General features: G+C 34.1%; 2 protein-coding genes and 1 long non-coding RNA gene across 4 annotated transcripts; 1 reads left to right on the top strand and 2 right to left on the bottom strand.

The window, feature by feature from the left end:
* The first annotated feature begins 12,491 nt into the window (after window positions 1-12,491).
* Window positions 12,492-16,722, top strand: LOC145041192 (transcription factor MYB88-like). The gene is made up of 13 exons (XM_078989139.1): window positions 12,492-12,762; window positions 12,852-12,924; window positions 13,077-13,512; window positions 13,605-13,651; window positions 13,744-13,800; window positions 13,917-14,045; window positions 14,147-14,326; window positions 14,412-14,506; window positions 15,114-15,238; window positions 15,332-15,444; window positions 15,539-15,666; window positions 15,745-15,890; window positions 16,033-16,722. Exons 3-13 carry the CDS (start codon window positions 13,393-13,395, stop codon window positions 16,144-16,146), a joined length of 1,254 nt encoding a protein of 417 aa, XP_078845265.1. The 5' UTR covers window positions 12,492-12,762; window positions 12,852-12,924; window positions 13,077-13,392; the 3' UTR covers window positions 16,147-16,722.
* On the bottom strand, window positions 15,491-17,244 carry LOC145041194 (uncharacterized). Its single transcript, XR_013679989.1, has 2 exons — window positions 16,830-17,244; window positions 15,491-16,209 (listed from the first exon to the last, which is right to left on the bottom strand). It is a non-coding gene; the product is annotated as an uncharacterized LOC145041194 (long non-coding RNA).
* An 804-nt stretch (window positions 17,245-18,048) lies between these two features.
* On the bottom strand, window positions 18,049-20,800 carry LOC145041193 (UDP-galactose/UDP-glucose transporter 3-like). 2 transcript variants are annotated; one of them, XM_078989141.1, is made up of 7 exons: window positions 20,353-20,511; window positions 19,598-19,695; window positions 19,361-19,491; window positions 19,236-19,266; window positions 18,985-19,088; window positions 18,784-18,905; window positions 18,049-18,612 (listed from the first exon to the last, which is right to left on the bottom strand). In XM_078989141.1, exons 1-7 carry the CDS (start codon window positions 20,433-20,435, stop codon window positions 18,204-18,206), a joined length of 978 nt encoding a protein of 325 aa, XP_078845267.1. In that variant the 5' UTR covers window positions 20,436-20,511; the 3' UTR covers window positions 18,049-18,203. The 2 variants fall into 2 exon arrangements, with proteins under 2 accessions (XP_078845267.1, XP_078845266.1); XM_078989140.1 differs by lacking the exon at window positions 20,353-20,511 and adding an exon at window positions 20,592-20,800 and having other exon boundaries at window positions 18,050-18,612.
* Between the last annotated feature and the right edge of the window lie 2,796 nt (window positions 20,801-23,596).

Below are 23,596 nucleotides of genomic sequence, written 5' to 3'. Positions count from 1 at the left end.
TCCCCACGGTGTTCTTGGGCGGTAAACTCCCGAAACAAAGCCTAGCCTTTCCCCTGTGATATGCTACTACCTTGGACTCGTATATGGGTGTATTTGGGACATGAAAACAACAAAGAATCACCAAGTTTTGGGTGTTCATGGCCCAAGAAGATCTTGGACCATGAACTCCAAAATCATGGACCAAAGTATGTTTTTAAGACACCTAAAGCCCTAGACATTTACTAGGAATTGTTTCCACTTAAATCAAGGACCAAAACACATCAAAAACACCCCTCAAAGTGATTTCACGGCCCTAATAAGGTTCTTGGGCCGTGAACATCAAACAAAGGCACCAAAGTGTGCCTAAGGCCTTCATATGCTTGGGATAAAAGTCTAAGACCTATACCACATGTGCAAGAGACTTGAAAGCATCAAAAACACCATTCCAAGGGAGTTTACGGCAATAAACTCCAAAGGAAATGGCCTTAGGGCCGTAAACTCCTCAAAGGAGTGTTTCTATGCCTTAAACCCTTCCAAGAATTAACCCACAAAGTTGGAATACTGTTGGGTTTTGAGCAATCTAACACTTCCTAAGTGTGCATGCAACCCTAATAAACCTTGGATCTATGTTTGTCTAAATACATGCAAAATAATAATTTTCCAAGGTTTATAACCTATCTAACATGGCATGGGGAACATTTCAACATAAAAGAGTTAGAAGAGATTACATACCTTTTGGTGAGTTTGGTTCTAAGGAGTTTGAGGGCCAAGCACCAATAGTGTGAATGCCTCAAATGGAATCACAAACACCACAAACTCTTGGAAAACTTTGAGAGAGTATACACCTTGTATAAAATCGGCCACACACATGCACACACACACTGGTTCACTAGTTTTCTCTTAGGCTCCATTTCATGCTCCATAAGCATGCTTATATAGTGTGCATGGTTAGGGTGAAACCCTAATAACCCATGTCTTTTCCTTTTCCAAGGATCCATGGGTTAAAAGCTCCATGGATCATCCATGGACTTCCACATAAGCCTAGCCCATTAACAAATGAGTATTAGCCCACACTATATAAAACAAATAGCCCATAGTTTAATTAGTCTTCCTTTTAATCTCTAAATTAATTCATAATTAATTTAAGACTAAAACTAATTAAATAACGTAACTTCATATTAATATATTATAACTCATAATATATTAATAAACATATGTGTATAACTCTCATAAAATTATCCATAATAGTTTGGATGAGATGCAACCCAAATGGACCATGTCGGTCGGGTCAAGTATATACCAAATAAGTTATGGACTTAGACACCTTATCCAACAGACTCCCACTTGGATAAGTCTAATAACTATATTTGCCTATAACTTCAGGAACCAACCAACAATCGTAGCTCTCGAAAACTCCCTCGAACAATGAAGACTCTGTCGAACTATGAAGCGCCATTTTAGATAAGTGATCACATAATCCTCTGTTCTCATGATATCAGCCGGACAAACACATGGAACTATGTCTTGCTTATTGTCTAGCAGTTGTTTCTCGATTTTCCGATTTTTTTGACGAAGAACTTCACTGAACACATCGGTTTAGTTCTGACCAGGCCTGGTACATGGGTCAACACAAAATCATCGAGGGGCCCAGATATCGCTTCTATTTCTAGAAGGAACAGATAAACTTCGACTGATATGCTTGTTCTACTACTTATTGAATTGTACACAAAGGCACGTTTTATAACATCAAGTTACTGATGCGTTTACGTGCAATCAATGCACAACCAACTCATAGGTAACAACTCATATCTCTAGGTTTAAAGATTTATATGATGTTATCGTCTCACGATCACTCGAGATAAATTCCACGAAGTGATACAAGTGAGCGTGGGTTTATACCAATACTCATAACTTATGAGTACTCATGAATGTTGCAGCAACCATTGCCATGTCTAAACACCTTTAAGGCATCTACAAACCCAATTCATGACAATCTTGATTCATACCTACTTCCGACGTATGATCGATTGTGGAGGTTTGAATAAATTAATTATTCTGGAAGTCAAAACATGCAAAACTGAAACAATAGTAAATAATTGACAATGATAGTAACACTTTACTCATAAATAAATCACAAATTTTATTCATCATCAAACGTCGATTACATTTTACAAGTTTCAGGAAAACTATCTAATCTGTAAAACTAATATCGTCCCTCAGCCCGATGCGTCTCGCATGCTGAAAATGCTTAACCCTCGTCAGTCCCTTCGTAAGGGGATCTACAGGATTCTCATCCGACGATATCCTCCTTGTCACAAGGAGTCCTTCTTCAATCTTGTGTCTTATGAAGTGATATTTTCTGTCAATGTGTCGGGATCTGCCATGATCTCTTGGTTCCTTGGCTAAGGTAACCGCACTATTGTTGTCACAGAAAATCTCTATAGGTTCCTTAATAGCTGGTACAACTCCAAGGTCTCTGATGAAGTTCTTTAGCCATATCGCCTCCTTCGCTGCTTCACTCGCTGCTATATACTCTGATTCACAAGTCGAATCAGCCACCGTCTCCTGCTTGGAACTCTTCCAAGAAATTGCCCCTCCATTTAAGGTAAAGATCCAGCCCGACTGAGAGCGGAAATTATCCCTATCAGTCTGAAAACCAGCATCACTATACCCTAATATTCTCAAGTCATCACTGCCACCAAGGGTAAGGACCCAATCCTTAGTCCTCCGCAGGTACTTGAGAATGTTCTTTACCGCGGTCCAATGAGCCTTGCCAGGGTTCCCCTGATACCTGCTGACCATGCTCAAAGCAAATGCCACATCAGGACGGGTACAAGTCATAGCATACATGATCGAGCCAACTGCGGAAGCATATGGTAATTGGCTCATCTCAGCTAACTCTGCCTCTGTACTCGGACTCTGAGTCTTACTCAGTTTGGTATTGCTTTGGATCGGTAAATCTCCTTTCTTGGAATTCTCCATGTTGAACCTTTTCAACACCTTATCCAAGTAGATACTCTGACTAAGTCCAATTAGTCTTCTACTCCTTTCTCTTAATATCCTTATCCCTAGGATATAGGTAGCCTCCCCTAGGTCCTTTATAGCAAAGCACTTCCCAAGCCAGGACTTAACCTCCTGCAAGGTTGGGATGTCATTTCCTATGAGTAGTATGTCATCCACATACAGTACCAAGAAGCTAACTATACTCCCACTAGCTCTGACATACACGCAAGACTCATCTTCGCTTCTCAAGAAGCCAAACTCTTTTACCTTCTCATCAAAACAAAGATTCCAGCTACGAGATGCTTGTTTTAATCCATAAATGGATTTCTCAAGCTTGCATACTCTATTAGGGTATTCTGCATTGACAAAACCCTCTGGCTGATTCATGTACACATCTTCAGCCAACTTTCCATTAAGGAAAGCGGTTTTGACATCCATTTGCAATATTTCATAATCATGAAATGCTGCAATGGCTAACATAACCCTAATAAACTTAATCTTTGCTACCGGCGAAAAGGTTTCATCATAATCAACACCTTGAGTTTGAGTAAAACCCTTCGCAACCAGTCGAGCCTTATAAGTATGCACTTTTCCTTCCATGTCTGTCTTCTTCTTGAAGATCCATTTGCACCCGACTGTTTTACGGCCTGGTACATTGTCAACCAAGTTCCAAACTTGATTGTCATACATGGACTGTATCTCGCTGTCCATAGCCTCCTTCCATTTAGCAGACTCCGGGCCTGCCATGGCTTCCTTAACACTGCTAGGTTCATCCAAATTTACTAGTGTACTATCACTAATAAACGTATCACCTTCCGTAGTAATATGAAAACCATAATAAAACGAAGGTGTGTTCCTAACCCGTGTGGAACGCCTCGGAGGTACAGACTCGTCAGCTGGATCAACAGGAGTTTCCTCCTCAGGTTGATTGCTAGTGTCTGAGGTTCCTTCACCAATTGATTCTTGAATTTCTTCAAGATCAATCTGCCTCCCACTGTCTCCTTGGCTTATAAATTCTTTCTCGCGAAAGATCCCTCTTCGTGCTACAAAGACCACATTCTCACTGGGTCTGTAGAAGAGGTAACCGAAGGATTTCTGTGGGTAGCCGATGAAAATACACCTTTCACTTCGGGGTTCAAGCTTATCATGAGTTTCGCGCCTCACGAAAGCCTCGCAACCCCAAATTTTGATGTGGTCCAAATTAGGAACCTTCCCAGTCCACATCTCATGAGGTGTTTTGGTAACCTTCTTTGTAGGGACTAGATTAAGGATATGGGCGGCAGTCTCTAAGGCATACCCCCAAAAAGAGATTGGTAACGAAACTCGACTCATCATAGAGCGAACCATGTCCAACAAGGTTCGATTACGCCTCTCAGCTACACCATTCAGCTGTGGTGTCCTGGGAGGAGTCAATTGTGAGACAATCCCACACTCCTTAAGGTAGTCAAGGAACTCGGTACTAAGATACTCACCACCTCGATCGGATCGAAGCATCATAATGTTCCTGCCCAATTGATTTTCTACTTCCTGCTTGAATTCCTTAAACCTTTCAAAGGTTTCGGACTTATGTTTGATTAAGTAGACATACCCATATCTACTAAAATCATCAATAAAAGTCACATAATACCGATTAGCATCCCTTGTGGCGGTTTTGAATGGCCCACATACATCAGTATGTATTAGGTCCAACAAACCCTCACCCCTCTCACAAGTTCCAGTGAAGGGTGATTTTGTCATTTTTCCAAGTAGACAAGATTCACAACTATCATCTGATTTGAGGTTAAATGATTCCAAGACTCTACTCTTTTGGAGTTGGCCTATGCGTTTCTTGTTTACATGTCCAAGACGACAATGCCACAATGATGCTTTATCTAGGCTAGTAGAAGAATCAATATACAACACATTATTTCCTAAGTTGTCTACAATCGACATAGTTTCATACACGCCATCACAAGGTAATGCTTTAAAATAAAACACATTATTAAAGAAAGCATTAATACCACCACATTCATTATCAAACGAAAAGGTAAAACCTTGTTTGTACAAAGCATGAAAAGAAATAATATTCCTCGCCATTTCAGACGAGTACACACATTTATTCAAATCTAATTTTAACCCATTATTAAGCAACAAAGTATAACTCCAATCTTGGAAACAGGTGAAGCCTTCCTATTCCCCATGATTAGGTTTATCTTCCCGTGCTCCACATCCTCACTTCTTCTTAGGCCCTGCAAATCAGAACATATGTGAATACCACATCCTGTATCAAGCACCCAAGAGTTAGAATATGTTGAGTAATTAGACAATATAGTGTAAATACCTGCATAGGTGGGTTTCACTTTCCCATCCTTTAGATCCTGCAAGTACTTAGGGCAGTTTTGCTTCCAGTGTGCCTTTTCATGGCAATAAAAGCATTTAGCATCCTTGGGAATGGCAGAAGGAGTGACAGAACCGTTCTTAGTCTTTGATGAGGAGCCTTCAAGAGACTTTCCCTTGGTACCCTTCGAAGGGTGCTTCCTCTTTTTCCCTTTGCCTTGCCCAATAGCTAAAACAGGGGTAGAAGTTGGAGTAGGAGTAGTAGAGGTAACAACCGCTTTACCCTTAAGACCGGTTTCAGCGGTCTTCAAGAGTCCTTGAAGCTTGCTGAGGGTAACTTCCTCCTTGTTCATATGATATGTCATTCGAAAATGATCATAACAAGAAGGCAAGGAGTGCAAAATGATGTCAATTGCCAACTCCTCGGGGATGTTAACATTCAGCTTCAGCAAACGGTCCACATACCTTTGCATCTTTTGCATGTGGCTCGTGACGGATTCACCATCCTTCATGCGGGTAGTTATTATGGAGGAGATTATTTCATACCGCTCCTGACGAGCACTCTGATGGTACCTTTCCATCAGGTCTTGGTGCATCTCAAAAGGGTAGAAATCTTCATACGACTTTTGGAGCTCGGCTGTCATCGTAGCCATCATGATACATGCCACCTTAGTAGCATCTCTCTCATGAGTCCTGAATTCAGCGATCTCCTCAGGAGTAGCAGTAGACTCATCAAGTTCTTTTAACTCCTTATCGAGGACATATTCCTTGTCCTCGTAACGAGTAACCATCCTGATGTTCCTAATCCAATCCATGAAGTTGGAACCATCAAAGATGACCCTCCCACAAAGATTCATGAGAGAGAAAGAACCAGTTGGGTTAGAGCCTGAAGCATTAGTGTTGGAAGACATCTGAAAGAAGAAAGTAAGTTTAGATTAGATATTTAGGATCCTTAATAAGACACCCAAATGTAATATTAAGGCTAGGATCCAATCACAATATATTACACTTAGAAGAGGGATGCCGTAATCTAAGTAATAATATATTTGAAAGGTAGGTGAATGACGATTCACCAATTTCCACCATGAAAACGAAATGATTTATTAGGTTTAATTGGATTTGAAATTTCTAGATTCTTTTGAGATTCATTGAAATTTTCAATGGCATGTTTCAATCTCGATTGTGCCCTTCAAGTTTTGTGACTGGGATGCCGAGGATCACAAAAAAAGGTGTGAATAACCATGCTAATTCACTTGGTACTCTTAATATTATCACCTAAACAATGTGCCGGTTAACCACACACGCTCCATTGATCTATGACAAACATTAAGTTACCCTTCGTGATCCTTACTAGTCCTAGTTAGTGTGCCGGTTAACCACACACGCTCCACCAACGACTTGGTAAGGTACAAAGTGTGAATTCCATGGACTAGCACCATGTTCACATTTTTCCTAAAATAACTAAGATTGGGAATTAAAAGAGTTTAGTTACTTTATAATATTCATTATACTTTTAATGAGGATTTAAAGTCATTGTTCTACCCGTTCGGCTAACGACCCTCCACCGATCAAGCAAGCGGTGGGTGAGAGTATACACCCATTAAGTCGCCATTTTATAGGCAACAACCTTATACCCACCTTATAGACCGGCTTTGTGAATGAGGCCTACTAACGGTAAAACGACTTATTCTTATACATATATATAATAATTAACCATTAATGTTATAAATAGTATAAGGGTTGAATTTTAACTATTAAAACTCTAAGGTTTGGAATTAAAGTTTATTAAAGTGTGTGAAACTTTACAAATTCCAAAACTTGAGGGCAAGTTTTGTAACTTTGCAAAACTCTTCATTTCATAACTTATGAATTAAAGGTTCATAAAAATGAAGACTCTTCATTTTCATGTAACTTATGTGTTTTAAGTGTGTGTTAAATGAAAGTGACCTTTGGTAATCCATAACTTGAGGACAAATTATGGACTCCATTAAAACACATAAATGATAAAGAATTAATCCTAAACAATTCAGCAAATAATTCCTATCATTTTCTAAATTCATAAGAACATGAACATGATCATCAAAAATTCAAGAATTATATGAACACATAAAATCATGGAATTTTGATATATGCTATTGCAAATGGATTAGAACAACCATTACACCAACTAAAATAAGTTTTATAACACCAAAACAATTTAGGGTAATGTTTCTAGTCCATTTCCAGCAGCAAAAGTCGAGATTCTGCATTCTTTCGATCCTACTCGTCGAGTGCATGAACTGACTCGTCGAGTAGGTTGAATTTTGCCTTGGACTCGTCGAGTCCCCCCAATGGACGCGGCGAGTCCACCTTGCTGACAGCAACGATTTCGACTTTTTTCACTATTTTGCATCAAGTATCAAACAAGCAAGCCTAGGCTCTGATACCACTGTTGGGTTTTGAGCAATCTAACACTTCCTAAGTGTGCATGCAACCCTAATAAACCTTGGATCTATGTTTGTCTAAATACATGCAAAATAATAATTTTCCAAGGTTTATAACCTATCTAACATGGCATGGGGAACATTTCAACATAAAAGAGTTAGAAGAGATTACATACCTTTTGGTGAGTTTGGTTCTAAGGAGTTTAAGGGCCAAGCACCAATAGTGTGAATGCCTCAAATGGAATCACAAACACCACAAACTCTTGGAAAACTTTGATGAGAGTATACACCTTGTATAAATCGGCCACACACATGCACACACACACTAGTTCACTAGTTTTCTCTTAGGCTTCATTTCATGCTCCATAAGCATGCTTATATAGTGTGCATGGTTAGGGTGAAACCCTAATAACCCATGTCTTTTCCTTTTCCAAGGATCCATGGGTTAAAAGCTCCATGGATCATCCATGGACTTCCACATAAGCCTAGCCCATTAACAAATGAGTATTAGCCCACACTATATAAAACAAATAGCCCATAATTTAATTAGTCTTCCTTTTAATCTCTAAATTAATTCATAATTAATTTAAGACTAAAACTAATTAAATAACGTAACTTCATATTAATATATTATAACTCATAATATATTAATAAACATATGTGTATAACTCTCATAAAATTATCCATAATAGTTTGGATGAGATGCAACCCAAATGGACCATACCGGTCGGGTCAAGTATATACCAAATAAGTTATGGACTTAGACACCTTATCCAACAAATACTTCTAGGGATCATTTAACACCTCAAAACAACCAAGAACATTAATTCTTGGAGTTTACAGCCATAAACTCAAGAGTTTACAACCGTAAACTCCATGTGTGAGGTTATATGGAGAGTAAACTCCATGTGTGAGGTTATTTGGAGAGTAAACTCAAGTATAGGGTCCTTTGGAACCCTAAACCCAAGTGCCTTGTCCCACAATAGCTTAGATGCAATCCTTAGGGCTTATAACACTTATATAAAGTGTTTATTATGTTCTAGGATGTCTTAACATTATCAATTAGTAATTTAAGACTAATTGAGTGCATATATGTGTGATTATATGTTCATTAGGATCGTAGTGTGTGTACAAGTCCTCACTTGACACCTAACAATCCTACACCATCCAGTTCATCCAAACCACCATCTACATGTGAGTTCATACCCCTAAATGAATATTTTAAATGTTTTTAAATGCTTTAATGGGGGGAATACAAGTAGAAAACAACATGTTATTAAATCACTTATATGTATTTTATAACTATGTTTTCATCCAGCAGATTTCACATACTACAAAATGTGATGCATGAAATGGTTTTCCATCTTAAAATACCTTGATAAAAAAAGTATTAGTTTTGAAATGTTTATTAACATGACATTAAGTCACTCTTAATTATTATTCAAAACTCTTAGATACCTTGCAAAACCATTACGTTTACCTCCTTGAACAAACAATTGCCTTTCAGTTAATTATCATAGGGATAGTTAGAAGATACAAAACAATATTCCTATTACAAGGAATCACACAAGAGTCAGTTCATTCATGAGTCTATACCAGTACATTACATGATACATGAGTACATTTATCTAGGATTACATGATACATGAGTATATTTATCTAGGATTACATGATACATAAGTACGTTTTCATAGATACATTTATCTGAATACGCTTAAATGAATACCATACATGAGTACTGTTACATAGATACATTATCCTGTATTCACTTACCTGGATACTTGTACCTAGAGTTATGAGGAAGATTTATTCGTACCTTTTGTGTAAATTTTCCTGCCTATCCCTGTTCGACGGGATGTCTAGACGGGACTAACCATTTCGGAACCTAGCTGTTAGCACCACTGGGTGATGAACATCCACGAATGTCTAAGGTTATCACTTATAATAGATAGATTGATATCGGAACTAACCATTCCTCCATCCTGCTGTTGCAACAGAGGATGAGATGAAAATCTTCGGATGATCATTAGGTTACCACTTATATTAGGAGTCGGCTACGGGACTAACCCTTCCTCCAACTTGCTGCTGCTATAGAGGACAATTGGACAATCTTCGGATGTTCATTAGGTTATACATATCGCTTACTGCGATGGCGTGTTAATCCTGGTATCCAGGGATAACACTTACATGGTTATATTTTTCCTATTCACTTTATTTTGTGATATATTCACATAAACGATGAGTTAGACCAATTACTGTTTGTAGTAGTCACGAAGAAGGAAAAACTATCATTTTACTTACAAAACATTCGGTTCTTGGTAGAAGACTACATTATCATAACAAAACATTCGGGTCTTGGTAGAAGACTACATTATCATAACAAAACATTCGGGTCTTGGTAGAAGACTACATTGTCATAACAAAACATTCGAGTCTTGGTAGAAGACTACATTGTCATAACAAAACATTCAGGTTTTGGTAGAAGACTACATTGTCATAACAAAACATTCGGGTCTTGGTAAAAGACTACATTTCATACTAGTAGGAAATAAGGGATTTCTTAGGGTTTTTCATACTTATATCAACTGTCTTATTTAAAGGTTTTACATGACATTCATAAAAGTTTTTCAAAGCAAGACAATGACACTTAAATACTTATGAATTCACCAGCTTTAAAGTTGATACTCTCTTTCAAAATAACTTGTATTCTCAAGTCACCAGTAGATAGGCACGATGGCCAGGTTTTGAGAAGACGGAGCACAGTCAAGTCTCGTCTTTTATTTTGATTGTATATTTTTGGTGTCTTATTACAATGAAAGAACACACATGTATTAAAACTTTACTTATAATGCAATGGATGATGTTGTTGCTTATTTACTACTTTACACTGTTGTGATACTGTACATGACGTCCTCCACCCCGGAACGTTTCCGCCTTTCTTGGTTTTGGGGTGTGACAATGTAATTCACATGTAAATCACAAGTGAAGCACATATGAATAACATGTAATTCACATATGAATTACATGTGATTCACATGTAAATCACATGTAACTCACATATGATTCACATGTAAATCACAAGTGAATCACATATGAATTACATATGATTTACATGTAAAGCACTAGTGAATCACATGTGATTTACATGTTAATAACATTTAATTTACATATGAATTACATGTAATTCACATGTAATTTATATATGATTCACTTGTGATTCACATGTATATCACAAGTGAATTACATATGAATTACATGTGATTCACAATTGAATCATATATGAATTATATGTGATTTACATGTAAATTATATGTAATTCTCATATTAATTACATGTAAATCTCAAGTGAATTACATATGATTCACATATAAATCACAAGTGAATAACATATGAATTACATGTAAATCACTAGTTAATCACATATGAATTACGTCTATATGCACACATGCATTTTGTGTGAGTGTTCTTCATTAATTATTTTTTAAAAATTTCTTGTGAATTTCACATTTGAATCTTAAAAGATACAATCACATGTGAATCTTATATAATATAATCATATGTGAATCTTACATGATATATATAAGTATATATATATATATATATATATATATATATATATATATATATATATCAATTTTTGTGAGTGTTCTTGCATTAATGAGTTTTTTTAATTTTATTGTAGATTTTGAAGAATTTATAGAAAATATTGAAGAGGTGAAAAGTGATAAATTGAAGAAAATATGGAAATTTTGATATGAAGAAATGACAATACTTTGAATCTTTGTAATATTTTTTATTTTTTTTTTATATTTTACTTTGTATCGAATAAATTTTTTGTATTATTATGTTTATAGATCGATTAATAAAAACGAGACTTTTTATGATTCACTTACCACTATTATGATAAAAGAAATATACATATATATTTGAAAAAATTGCATATATGCACCTAAAACGTTGATTTTTTTTTGTTAAAAAATTTAGAGTTTTTTTTAAATATTCTAGTTTTTTTTTTTTTTTTTTAATTCACTGATTTTTAAATATTTACTTTAAAAAAATGCAGTTCTTTTAAGAGAATGTAGTTTTTTTTTTTTTGAATAAATTATAGTTTTTTTAGGAAAAAATGCAAGTTTTTTTAGGAAAAAATGCAAGTTTTTTTTAAATGCTATTTTTTTAAATGGTGTTTTTTTTTAAATAATTTTTTCATTTTTTTTTTTTTTTAAATTCATGTTTTCTGAAAAAATTAAAAAAGATCCATTTTGTTTAAAAAAATAAAAAATTATTAAAAAAAATCAATCTTAATTTATTATGTTAATTTTTAGAAATTTTATTAATATTTCTAATAACAAAAAAATTAAACATTAAATGAGATTGGTAAGATAACAATAATATCTTTATTAAGTTAATTTTGATTTAATACTCCACTTTTAGTTTTTAAATTTTCGAAAAATTATAAATTCTAAAACGATCTCACCCATATATAACAATTATGATAAAATTAAATGTGAAATGCATTAATTATAGAGATTATTAATGAATTTTATATTTAATTATGATAATATTTCTTATAACTAATGTATTTACTATTTAATTATAATAATAATTATAATTAATTAATACTTTTATATTAATTTTAAAATACATATTAAAAAATCCAATTGATTATTCATACATTGCGTGGAAGTTACTAACATATTTGAAAAAAAAAAAAAAAAAAAAAAGAGGTATATACTTAAAAAAATTAACATTTACAGAGATCACATGGAAGAGAAAGGGAAAGTGACAGCGAAACCAAAACCCCTACCCCTACCACCACCGCAGGTCCATCATCATCGTCATCATCATCACCCCGGAGCGTAAAAATCAATAACCACACCATTAATAATGGTGATTTTACTGAATTTCAATTGATTAGATTACATTACATTTTCTCTCTCCTTCGTGGATTTCAGCGTCAGTTTTTTCAAACTCCTCCTTATGCCCGCGCTCTCAAGCCCCACCACCCACACCTTTTCTTAGAGAGCGAAACACCGATTTACAGGTATATTCTCCATTTCTTCCAAAATAAATTTCAATATCCACAGTTTCGCCGCCCTCATTCGATCGTATTAACGTGTATTATACTTCCAGATCAACCGCAAACCCCCTCAGATCTACGGAGACTACTCTTTCTCGATTCTCGCGATATATACGATACCAAAAGGTAGTAGTATATATGATTCCAATATAATCCTTAATCCATAATCCAATCCGTGTTTGATTTCGCTTCTTATAGTTGTGAAGTTTAATCAAAATCTGCTTTCAGTTTCAACTTTCTCTTTCTCATTTATTTGGATTCTGTTTGTATGGTTTTAGGGCATCAAAGGCGGCTGATTTTTTATTTTTGATTCAATACAAAAGGTTGGAATCCAAGGCAAATGCGACGTATGACGTTTTGCTCCATGTGTGTGTGTACATGTGGTGTTCCGTTTGAAGTAAACAGTAGCCTGTAAAGTTTTCTCCCTAAAAAGAGGGAAATTTGGGGTTCCTTTTGCTTATCTTTTATTTACTTCTTTATATAAACACAAATAACAAAATCCACCCACATATAAACGCAAAAAGAGTTCCTTTACCATAGCATGCGAGAGCTAGGTTTTTGGGATAAAGGAGAGAGCGGTTTTGTTGGTGAAGGATGCAGAATATGAAGAAGAAAGCCTGTGATTCCACTAGTAGCTCTAATAACAACAACAGTAGTGGTGATGGTGAAGCTCAGAAGCAGAAAGAGAGGCATATAGTTTCCTGGTCTCAAGAGGTTCATTATGAATATGATCACTCAAATAACAACTTTTCTTTCTCTCATAATCATCATCTTGTTCAACATCTCCGTTGTTTGTATTTCTTCAGGAAGATGATATATTAAGGGAACAAATCGGTATCCATGGAATCGACAAGTATGATTTCCTTTCTTCAATTCTCATATATCTGAAAAGCTATTTCTTATCGGATTCATAAGATTGATGGGTGTCAATACTGTAATTTTCAGTTGGGCTATTGTTGCATCCAAGTTTAAGGATAAAACTACAAGGCAATGTAGAAGAAGGTAACCATAAGGAAAACATAACATGTATCTTTACTTAAAATCTTATATCTTTTAAGATCCAAAAATTCCGTTTACTTTTATTAACTCTTGATTTGGATAAATGTTATAAAACACAGATGGTTCACTTATTTGAATTCTGATTTCAAGAAAGGAGGATGGTCACAAGAGGAAGACATGCTTTTATGTGAGGCTCAAAAGATTTTTGGTAACAGATGGACTGAAATAGCAAAAGTGGTTTCAGGCAGGTAAATGATGTTCTTCTCTTCTATATTGATTTTTGATTGCTAACTTTTTATTGAAAAAAAAAACTAAAGACTATAATTTTTTTATTTTATTAAAAAAAAAGAACGGATAATGCTGTCAAGAATCGGTTCTCCACATTGTGTAAGAAGAGAGCAAAGAATGAAGCAATGGCAAAAGAGAACAAGACTTGTTACATCACACCAAACAACAAAAGGACCAGATTTCAGAATGGACAAAATGACGACAGAGTTCTAGAACCTTCAATGCCTCTTTCGAAAATGAGGTATTTTTGGATTTGGATTTTTGATATAGAGTATTAAAATCAAATTCTAATTCTGAAATCAATGTATGTATATGTATTGATTTAGGAGGAAACATATTCCTGATACAACAGAAGAGAGCCATAACATCAACACCTTGACAACACAGCTTCATCCCAAAAGCGAAGAGGCCTCAAAAGATGGTAATACACCATTAAAATGGAATCTTGAAGTTGTTGATTGTATGGTGGGTGGAAAGTTAAATCCGAAACAAAATGCACAAAAGGATTCTTATGTGCTGTTTGTTTGTTTTTAACAGAATGGGGACATGACTTAATCTGGACAGATATATAGTGGTGTTTCTTTTTGACTTACTATAAACTATGAGCTTAATTGGGTTGACTGAATTGAGGATATCTTTATCCATTAAACCTCATTCTTTATCCATTGAACCAAACTCTTTTTTGAAACCTATTTAAACCTACTTGTCTTCTTTTCTTCCCCAAGAACAATCGGGTTTTGTTGCATTTTATCATCAATCATTTATTAACCAGTATCACTTTAAAACCCAAGGTTAAAATGGTCATTTTTTCACGCTCAAACTGTTCATTCGGTCCAGAAAAAAAAAATATTGGTTTATCCATTCAGCACTTTAACCATACAACACCTAATGAAGAAAAAAAAAAAAAAAACAATTTCTTAGCTAATGAAAACTCAAGCTGTTGAAATTCAAATGCTTTGATTGGATAATGAAATTAATAAAAAGTGTTTCAAATTGTTAAAAAGAAACTAATGATATGATTCTTGAAGGAACATTTCTGAAGAAAGATGACCCGAAGATTATTGCATTGCTACAACAAGCAGAACTTCTCAGTTCACTTGCACTCAAAGTTACTCTGGAGAAAACAGAGGAAAGTTATGAAAATGCTTGCAAGGTTAATAACTTTATTGTAACTATCTTGTTCTTGTTTCTTGTTGAAAAACATCTGTGAAAATCTTACATTTAATCAAATACTATTTGTTTTCAGGCTGTTGAAGATTTTTTAAAGAAAACCAAAGAAAGTGATGTGCTTGGAGTTAACAATAACATGTCTGATATGGACATAAGAAGTTGTGATGAAGGCAGCCAACAATCATGGAGGTAGTAGGCACGACTCATGAGGGCATAATTGGAAATTCACCTGACATGATGACATAATATTTAATATTTTATCATTTTCATTTGCGCTGTGCAGACAACCAGATTTATATCAGGGATCCCCAGAAAGCTCAGAGTACAGTACAGGGTCAACTGCTCTCTCCCAAGTGATTGAGAAAATTTGTGGTAAAAATATAATAACACCTGATTCAACAACAAACCTAGGTAAATTTTGCTATACGGGGTGAAGATTTGGTGTAAGTTACCTTTTTTACCCCTAACAAGAAACCTATGTTTACACAGATATCTTAGCTTCTTGTGATGAATGTGAGAATGATGTTGGAGGCATATGTCCCTTGCCAAATTCACAATTCAACTCCCCACTTCAAGTAACTCCATTGTTTAGATCAATGGCAGCAGGAATTCCAAGCCCACAGTTTTCAGAAAGTGTAAGCTCTCTTGCTAAGATGGAATGGAATGGAATCTTCCATTCCATTCTCTCTTTGATTACTCCATACAGAACACTACCTTAGCATTTTTTATGACTTTGAAGTACAAATTTATGTTTATACATTTTTTTTTTTTTTTCAGGAAAGGAACTTCCTACTAAAAACACTTGGAATGGAATCAACACCACCACCAAAGCCAGAAATCAGAACTTCACAACCTCCACCTTGCAAAAGGGCTCTTCTTCATTGCCTTTGATTTGATTATTCCCATGTAATGTAGAGTTTTTTCATAGGATTTTGCATCTCATATCATATCAGCCTGATTTTTTAAACAAAAAGGTTTGATCAACATCAAGATCTGCATCAAAATCTGGAATGTTCCGGTACATTCCAGAACAACCACAACCACAAGTAGATCAAGGATTTACATTTTACTAGTTGACATGCATTGTTTTTGTTTTTTCATTTTTGGAGGGTTTCGAATATGGCTAGTATTCCCCCTCATAATTATTTGGCCTCAAAATACGCCAAAATCATGCACAGAACATATATATTTTTTTTCTTACAGAGTGTAATTATACATCGGCGAGTTGCTGATATTTACAATATTACCCCCTAAATGGAAAAGGGGGAGGTTTTAGAAGCATAGAAGTGAGTGAGCGAGTGAGGAGGAGGCTCAACCATCCCAGTTGAACTCCATTTTTAGTGTGTGTGTGTAGAATAGAGGTTATGGTATAAGTTTTTTTTTTATTTTTTGATATTGTAATGTATTAAACCTACAATGATTGGTTTTTAGCGGATGTGATTCTTGTGTGCAGAAGCTTATTCCTTTTTTTTTTTTTTGCCTTCAAAGTTTCTTAAGTTATTACATAAAATTGTGATGAAAGAATTGAATGCAAAGAAGACAATGTAGTTAAAAAAAGGGATATAGAAACTTACTTGCAGACGATGAAAGATTGATGCTGTGTGTCAGTGTGTAAATTTGGTTAAAAATGGTGGATTTGGGTTGTGGGGAAGGTGGGGATTGTAGTGTGCCGATCTGTTGGTGTATTTAAGTTGGTCAGCTCTGCTGATAATGATGAGCAAAAAGAAGGTTTGGTCTCTTTTCCAGGGTGGAAGTTTGTGGATTGAGAAATGTGTACAACTCTTAATGCATGGGGTACAAGTTGGTATAGGGGCTGTTGGTTTGGGAAAATGATTTCTTAAAGAAAAGGTATGGTGGAAGTGATGAGAGAAGAGAGGGAAAACTGTACAAATTTTAAAAGCATGTTTCTATGGAGGCCCCATTTCATCCACCTTTTTTCCTTTTTCTCCAATATTAAATCGCATATATGCATTAATGCATATAAATCAATGATTGGTTGTTGGGTAGTAAGCATTTAAACAAAACAAATCTTATTAGGTACGAGTTGTTTATTTTTTTAATTTACAGGTAATTAATATGATATTTTGATATTTATAAATGATAAATATGATATTTAAAAATTTTATGAAAGATAAATATAATATTTAAAAATTAATTTTGAATAAACATGATATTTTAATGTTTAAAAAAGATATATATGAAATTTCCATTTTAAATAGAACTTCCAATGACTTTTGACATTTTAGGCCAGTTTTGTTTTTGTCGGTTTCTAAACTATAACCTGAAATAGACCTTTTTTTTTTTTTTTTAATAAATAAGTTGGGGGTACTGATACCTACAAATAATTTCTATAGTAAATTACAAATTCGGTCACTATAATTTACTTAAAAGTTGCAAATTTAGTCCAAATTTTAAAATTGTCTCAATTGTGTTTCATTCTGGATATTGTCACCGTGCTTTAAAAGCACAAGTTTAGTCCAAAAGATGAAGTCATTTTAAGAGTCAAGGCTCACATTGAGAGTACAGATTTAGAATTTGGACTGAACTTGAGATTTTTGGTAAAGCATTAGGACCAAATTTGCAATTTACTATAAATTCTAAGTTGGCAATAATAAGACATTTTGTCAGATGTCACCTTCCTTCACTGGAGCATAACTACAACATACATGCTTCACATACTTAACACATCTAATTAGCTAAAATATCAACTTAGCAAGCTAGCAAAAGCTTAAACTACTTGACTATTAAAAAAGAGAGAAAATACTTGACATAACTTGAGAAAAAAGAATTATGTGAAATAAGTACAACTTTTTCTCTATGGTAACACTCAAGAAAATTCTAATCTAAAAAAAATTAATTTTTATGGATTATGTATTCGAACTAAACAATGAACTAATGAAAAAAAAAAAAAGATTTACCTAAAAAATGTGGTTTAGACCGAATTTTCATCAAACATTCTTCTTCTTTTTCTTCATTCTCTTGGGTCTCTTCTTTTTGAGGTAAATCTGAAAGGATAATCCAGTAAAAACCATAGCAACACTCCCCCATTGCTTTCGAGATAAAGGGTTGCCACTAAGCACAGACGAAACCACAATACTCACAAATTTGCGAGTTGTGGTAATAGTGGTGTTAGTTAACGAACCAAAACGACTAATCGTAAAAAATATAAAATTTTGACCAATCGCGCCACATAAGCAGTAGTATAAAATATCCCACGCTGCTTCAGGGTTGTGTTTGCAAAATTGAACCGCTTCATATCCACTCGCTTCAGGCCAACCAAACATGAAAACCGTGTTGTATACTGTTCCCCATAAGTTCATTCCTAACATCATGTCCCATGCATTTGTTTTTGGGTACCTACAAAATACTGTGTTTCACATGCATTGAACTGGAACTCAACCCTACCTAAAATTAGCAACTATATTTATTTCACTTAATATTTTAATTTAATTATCACAAAAACCTAATCTTGTTACATACATGATATATTAGGAAAACAATATTATAATTTTTTTTTAAATAAAGTACCTTGCGGAAATTGAATCTTGTGTCGCATTTGTGAAACCATCAAACACCAAGTTGAGAAAGCAAAGTCCATATCCAAGTGGAGCATTTGGATTAGCAAGTTTATTTATGGTTTTTGAGCTAGTCTGGGTAAAATAAAGTCATTGAAATTAATTAGTTGTGAATTTTTATAAGCAAAATTGAGTAGAATGATGATAAATTCACCTTTGCCAATGCAAAGATTGACACACCACCAGCAACAAGGAGGCTGCAAAGATACTCCTGAAAAGTGTATCGAATACCATAAACGAGGGATCCCATCAACATCACTGTGCAAAAGATTAAGATTGATTATTATATATATATATATATATATATATATATATATATATATATATATATATATATATATTTTGTAAATATGGTATGATGAAGCTAGGTTTTATAAGTGATATGAAGAAAAACATATGACACACCTGGAATCATTTTGGAAGATTTTGCAAGGACCTGTAAGTGATATAAGGAAAAAAGGATTAAGATTGTGAAGAAAAATAAATACATTTGTTACAAAATCACTTTTGATTTTATACTGTTTAAATACCTGAGCAGGATAACTGATGTATTTTAGAGCTTCAATCCCCATTGCAGGGCCAATTGTGTTTGTAATTCCAGCACTCCAATAACTCCACCATGGAGCACGAACACCTTTACCCTTGCCCCAAAGCTTTATCACTAATGCAATGAACAGAAATTGTTAGTATTAATATTTAATAGTATAGAGATTTGGATTTAAGATCATGAGAAGAAATGAAAATGAAGAAACATAAGAAAGACTCACTAACGAAGGACCATTGTAGACAAACAGCACTTTGTGCCAGGTTTAAGAATGCCAAATGTTCAAACCTCTCCTTCTCAAGGCCAAATCTCTTAGTAGACCTGGAAATTCAACAACTAAGTTTTAAGCAAAAGATGATAAAAAGTAAAAACATCTACCAAGTTTTCAAAGAATTGTAGTAAACATGTTTTACTCTAAAAAGGGAAATAGAAACAAGTTTGTTATTGGTAGGATTAATGAATCATGACCACACTTGCACACGATCACATTAACATAGAAAGGAAGATTAGTACACATTACATGGCTGAGAAATTTGCTTAGATTAGGATTGCTAATTCTTTCAATTGGTTGTTCAATTTCCTTTGAAGTTGCATAAAGAAAAAAACACTATATGTTTGAAGAAGAAATATCCAAACAAGAAGAGAACAGAAAATCATCATTATCAACGACTTTCATCTCTAAAAGCCTATAGGGTTCTTGGATCCATGATTCCAAATTAGACTTTGTATCCAAAAGTCATAGTCGCTTTCTGCTTTACAAATAACAAAAATATCTAGTGGAGTTCATCCCCTGAAAAAAACCCAAACTCTGCAATTCTCATAACTTAATAGAACCTTACATTTTGACGTAATGATCACCCTATGTGTTTGATGTGAGAAGGTAGATTGCAAAAAAACTTCCAATGGATCTTAAAATCGACATCATTTTGACGTAATGTTCATGTTATACTTTAATTGGAAAATAGTAACAGAGCTAACCTAAATTTATCGTCAATGTTGATAGATAGTAAGTTAAAACTTCTTGTATGCGTTACTTTCAATTTCTTCTTCGACGAGTTCATGGAAATTAAACATCATTCATCAGAAATTCCATTATTACAAGTTAGAAACTCAAAAATCACTAAATGCTAAAAGTACGAAACAATTAGATGAATAACATAATACATGAAATCAACAAAAGGAATTTAAGAGATCGATAGCAAAAAACTAACGCTTACACGGTCTCTTGAAGAACGCCTTGATATATATAAGCCGACCAAATACCAGCGATACAGAATGCTAGCTCCAGAGCACGGCGGAGACCTACGCCATGGAACACCATCGACGCCGAACCTAGAGATCCGGCGAGATACGTCGATTCGCCGGTATCACAGATCCAACGAACTCTTCCAAACGGTGGTGCTATAACCGAAAACTCGAACGACGGGAAATTTTCTATCAACCAGAATTTATATTTAATTTATATATTTTACGAGGAATGTTCAGGTGGAATGAAATCTCTTGAAGCTATGATGCACTTCGCACGTGGACGTCTTTGATTCGATGGAAGGTTCACTTTACAAATATTGTTTGATATCTATAAATAACATCGTTACATGTTATTGAAAATGAGTTGTTACGTTACATAGTGTTATCATATTTTGCTGATTTATAAAATCAATAAGAGTATCCAACGTGTCAAATATCTATATAAATATACAATTAACTGAATTAAATTGATATATAAAAACAAAAAATGTCGATTTATTAAAGCATATTCGATGAATGGAATTATAGTTACACATTTGGTAAAATTATGATTCCATGGGTATGCATGTTTGAGTTTTAGCAAGTATTGATGTTGCTAGATCTTGTGTACATTAAATGAAATCTCATAAGATGATATGTGAGGTTAAGTTTGTATATAATATTAAACAATGTTCTGTTCTTAAAGGCACGTCATGGTGCGCGTCAAGGCGTGTCATGGTGTGAGACATGCCATCACCGTTACGAAAAGTTTTATAACGTTGTTGTTAAGTGTGATATGTGGCAAGATGTGATTGGCGTGCCAAGGCGCGTTATGACGTGCGTTTTTTTTGTTTTAGATACGTTTTTTTTGCTCTTTGTTATGTCTTTTCTAATCGGGGATACAATTATTGTGTTTTTTGTTAACTTTTTGTTATTAGTTATTGATATAACACTTCTAAAAAGTAGTTATACTTAGAGGGTATTTGGCATTGCTTTTAAAACATCTTTTGGCTTTTAACTTTTCCAAAAACTTGAAAAATATCCAAAAGATGTTTGGCTATTGAAAAACAGAAAAAGATATTTTAAAAATGACTTTTTGTAGTGAAGAAAAAGAGAATGTTTCAAAAATCACAAATCCAATCTTTTTATGATTTGAGACTTTTAACCCGAAAAGTTAACTTTTATGCCAAAAACAAATACAAATACTTTTTAAATATTTTCTTTTAGAAAAAGTCACTAAACAAAAAGTCCTTTTTCAAAAGGAACTTTTAGCCTTAAAAAGTTTTCCCAAACACCTTATTAATATAAATTTATATTTATGTGGTAATATAATTATAAATTAATACAAAATTGTCGCCTTACATCACACTTTGAAAAACGTTATAGCTCGTCATGGCTCGTTAAACTTGAGACTTGGTTTTGCCGCCATGACATGATTCACGCCATTTAGAATCTTGATATTAAAGTATTGTACCAAACCCCAAAAAGGCAACCTAAATCGGCTCACGACGGATTGTCACAAGCTCATTTTGTGAGAAGTAAAATCAGGTATTTAGGAACTGACTAGTTAGCAAGAAGTTTCTCAAAGGCACATGACATATATTATCCCTATCTAGTAAAAGACTTTTTGTCCACTAGGCATCTTCTAAGCTCCTCTTTTTTACAAAGTGAAGTACCTATTTTGCCCATTCAACTCCTATCTGCTTATTCTAAGTTTTTTTTTTTTTTTTTTTTTTTTTTTTTTTGGAAACCAGATATTAATTCAAATTTGAAACACCCAAATCTCACAAGCAATTCCAAATCAACGGTTTTGGAGGAAGTTAGGGTTCTAAAACGAAATCATCTTCAAATCAATTCCTATAAACTATGTTTACACACTTTGTTCTTTAACTTCACTGGTTTGCAGGTTTTACAGGTATTTCGATGACTCAATCTAAAAAAAAAAAATACTTGAAGCTATTTCATGATTATAAGTTTTTTTTTCAATTGGATTCTCTGCTATAGTTTACATACACAGTTTTTCCATTGAATTGATTTATGTTCATCATCTAGGTTTCAAATTATCCATCGATTTGTTTCTGATGGTCATTCGAATGGGTTTATGTTCATCTTTATCTTCAAATTTGGGTTTTGTATGTTTATATTTTCTTTCATTTGATTGTAGCTTTGTTTCAGTTTGAAATATTCCATATTTTCCATGAATCAACTAAAGAACCATTTCACGAAGCTTTAGGTTTTGATATTATAAAGGAATACAAACTTAATTGAACGAAACCCTGGTAGGGATTATGGATAATCATTCTCCACTGCTGAATCATACCCTTCTTTCTATTAAACTTAAATTGCAAGATTTCTTCGATCTTCTCCTGCAATTTGAAGTTTATAGCAACTATGTATCATCCTTATAGAGGTGGCGTGTGTGGTGGTCGAGATTGTAAGTTCAGCCTCATCTTTTGCTTTTCAAGGTTGTGAATCAGTTATGACCTAAGTTTAGTATATTTGTCGTGTGTTTATGTGTTTATATCCGAAAATTTGATAAATTGCTTCTGCGAGATTACATGATGAATGTTTGTTAATCGAATGTTTGGGAATTTGTTCATCATTTGAAATCATTCGACACTCTAAAGAAGGATTGTTACAAAACTGTTTTTCTCAATTTTGTGAAATAAGCAAAACGCTGATATTTGGATGGATTTGTAGGAAAGTAGTACACTAAGATCAAGATGCTCATTTGTAACAACCCAAAAATTCAAGGTAAAAAAATTTATTTTTTTAATATAATTAAAACACTTTAATAACTTTGTTCAAGACATTGAAAAGCATTTCAAATAAAATAAATATTAGAGTCCAATACCGAAGATCACATATTGCGGAAACACGGGTGTATGTGTTGCAATCATTCCGAGCTCTTTCATTAGTAAGTTCCTCAAATCTCACATACCATACATGTCATACATAACTGCGAGCCATACATATCATTCATATATCATAATCA

Source organism: Lactuca saligna, chromosome 4 (genome assembly GCF_052625555.1).
Source record: "Lactuca saligna cultivar CGN05327 chromosome 4, ASM5262555v1, whole genome shotgun sequence".
NCBI lineage: Eukaryota > Viridiplantae > Streptophyta > Magnoliopsida > Asterales > Asteraceae > Lactuca > Lactuca saligna.
This window is presented reverse-complemented; position numbering and strand designations above follow the sequence as displayed.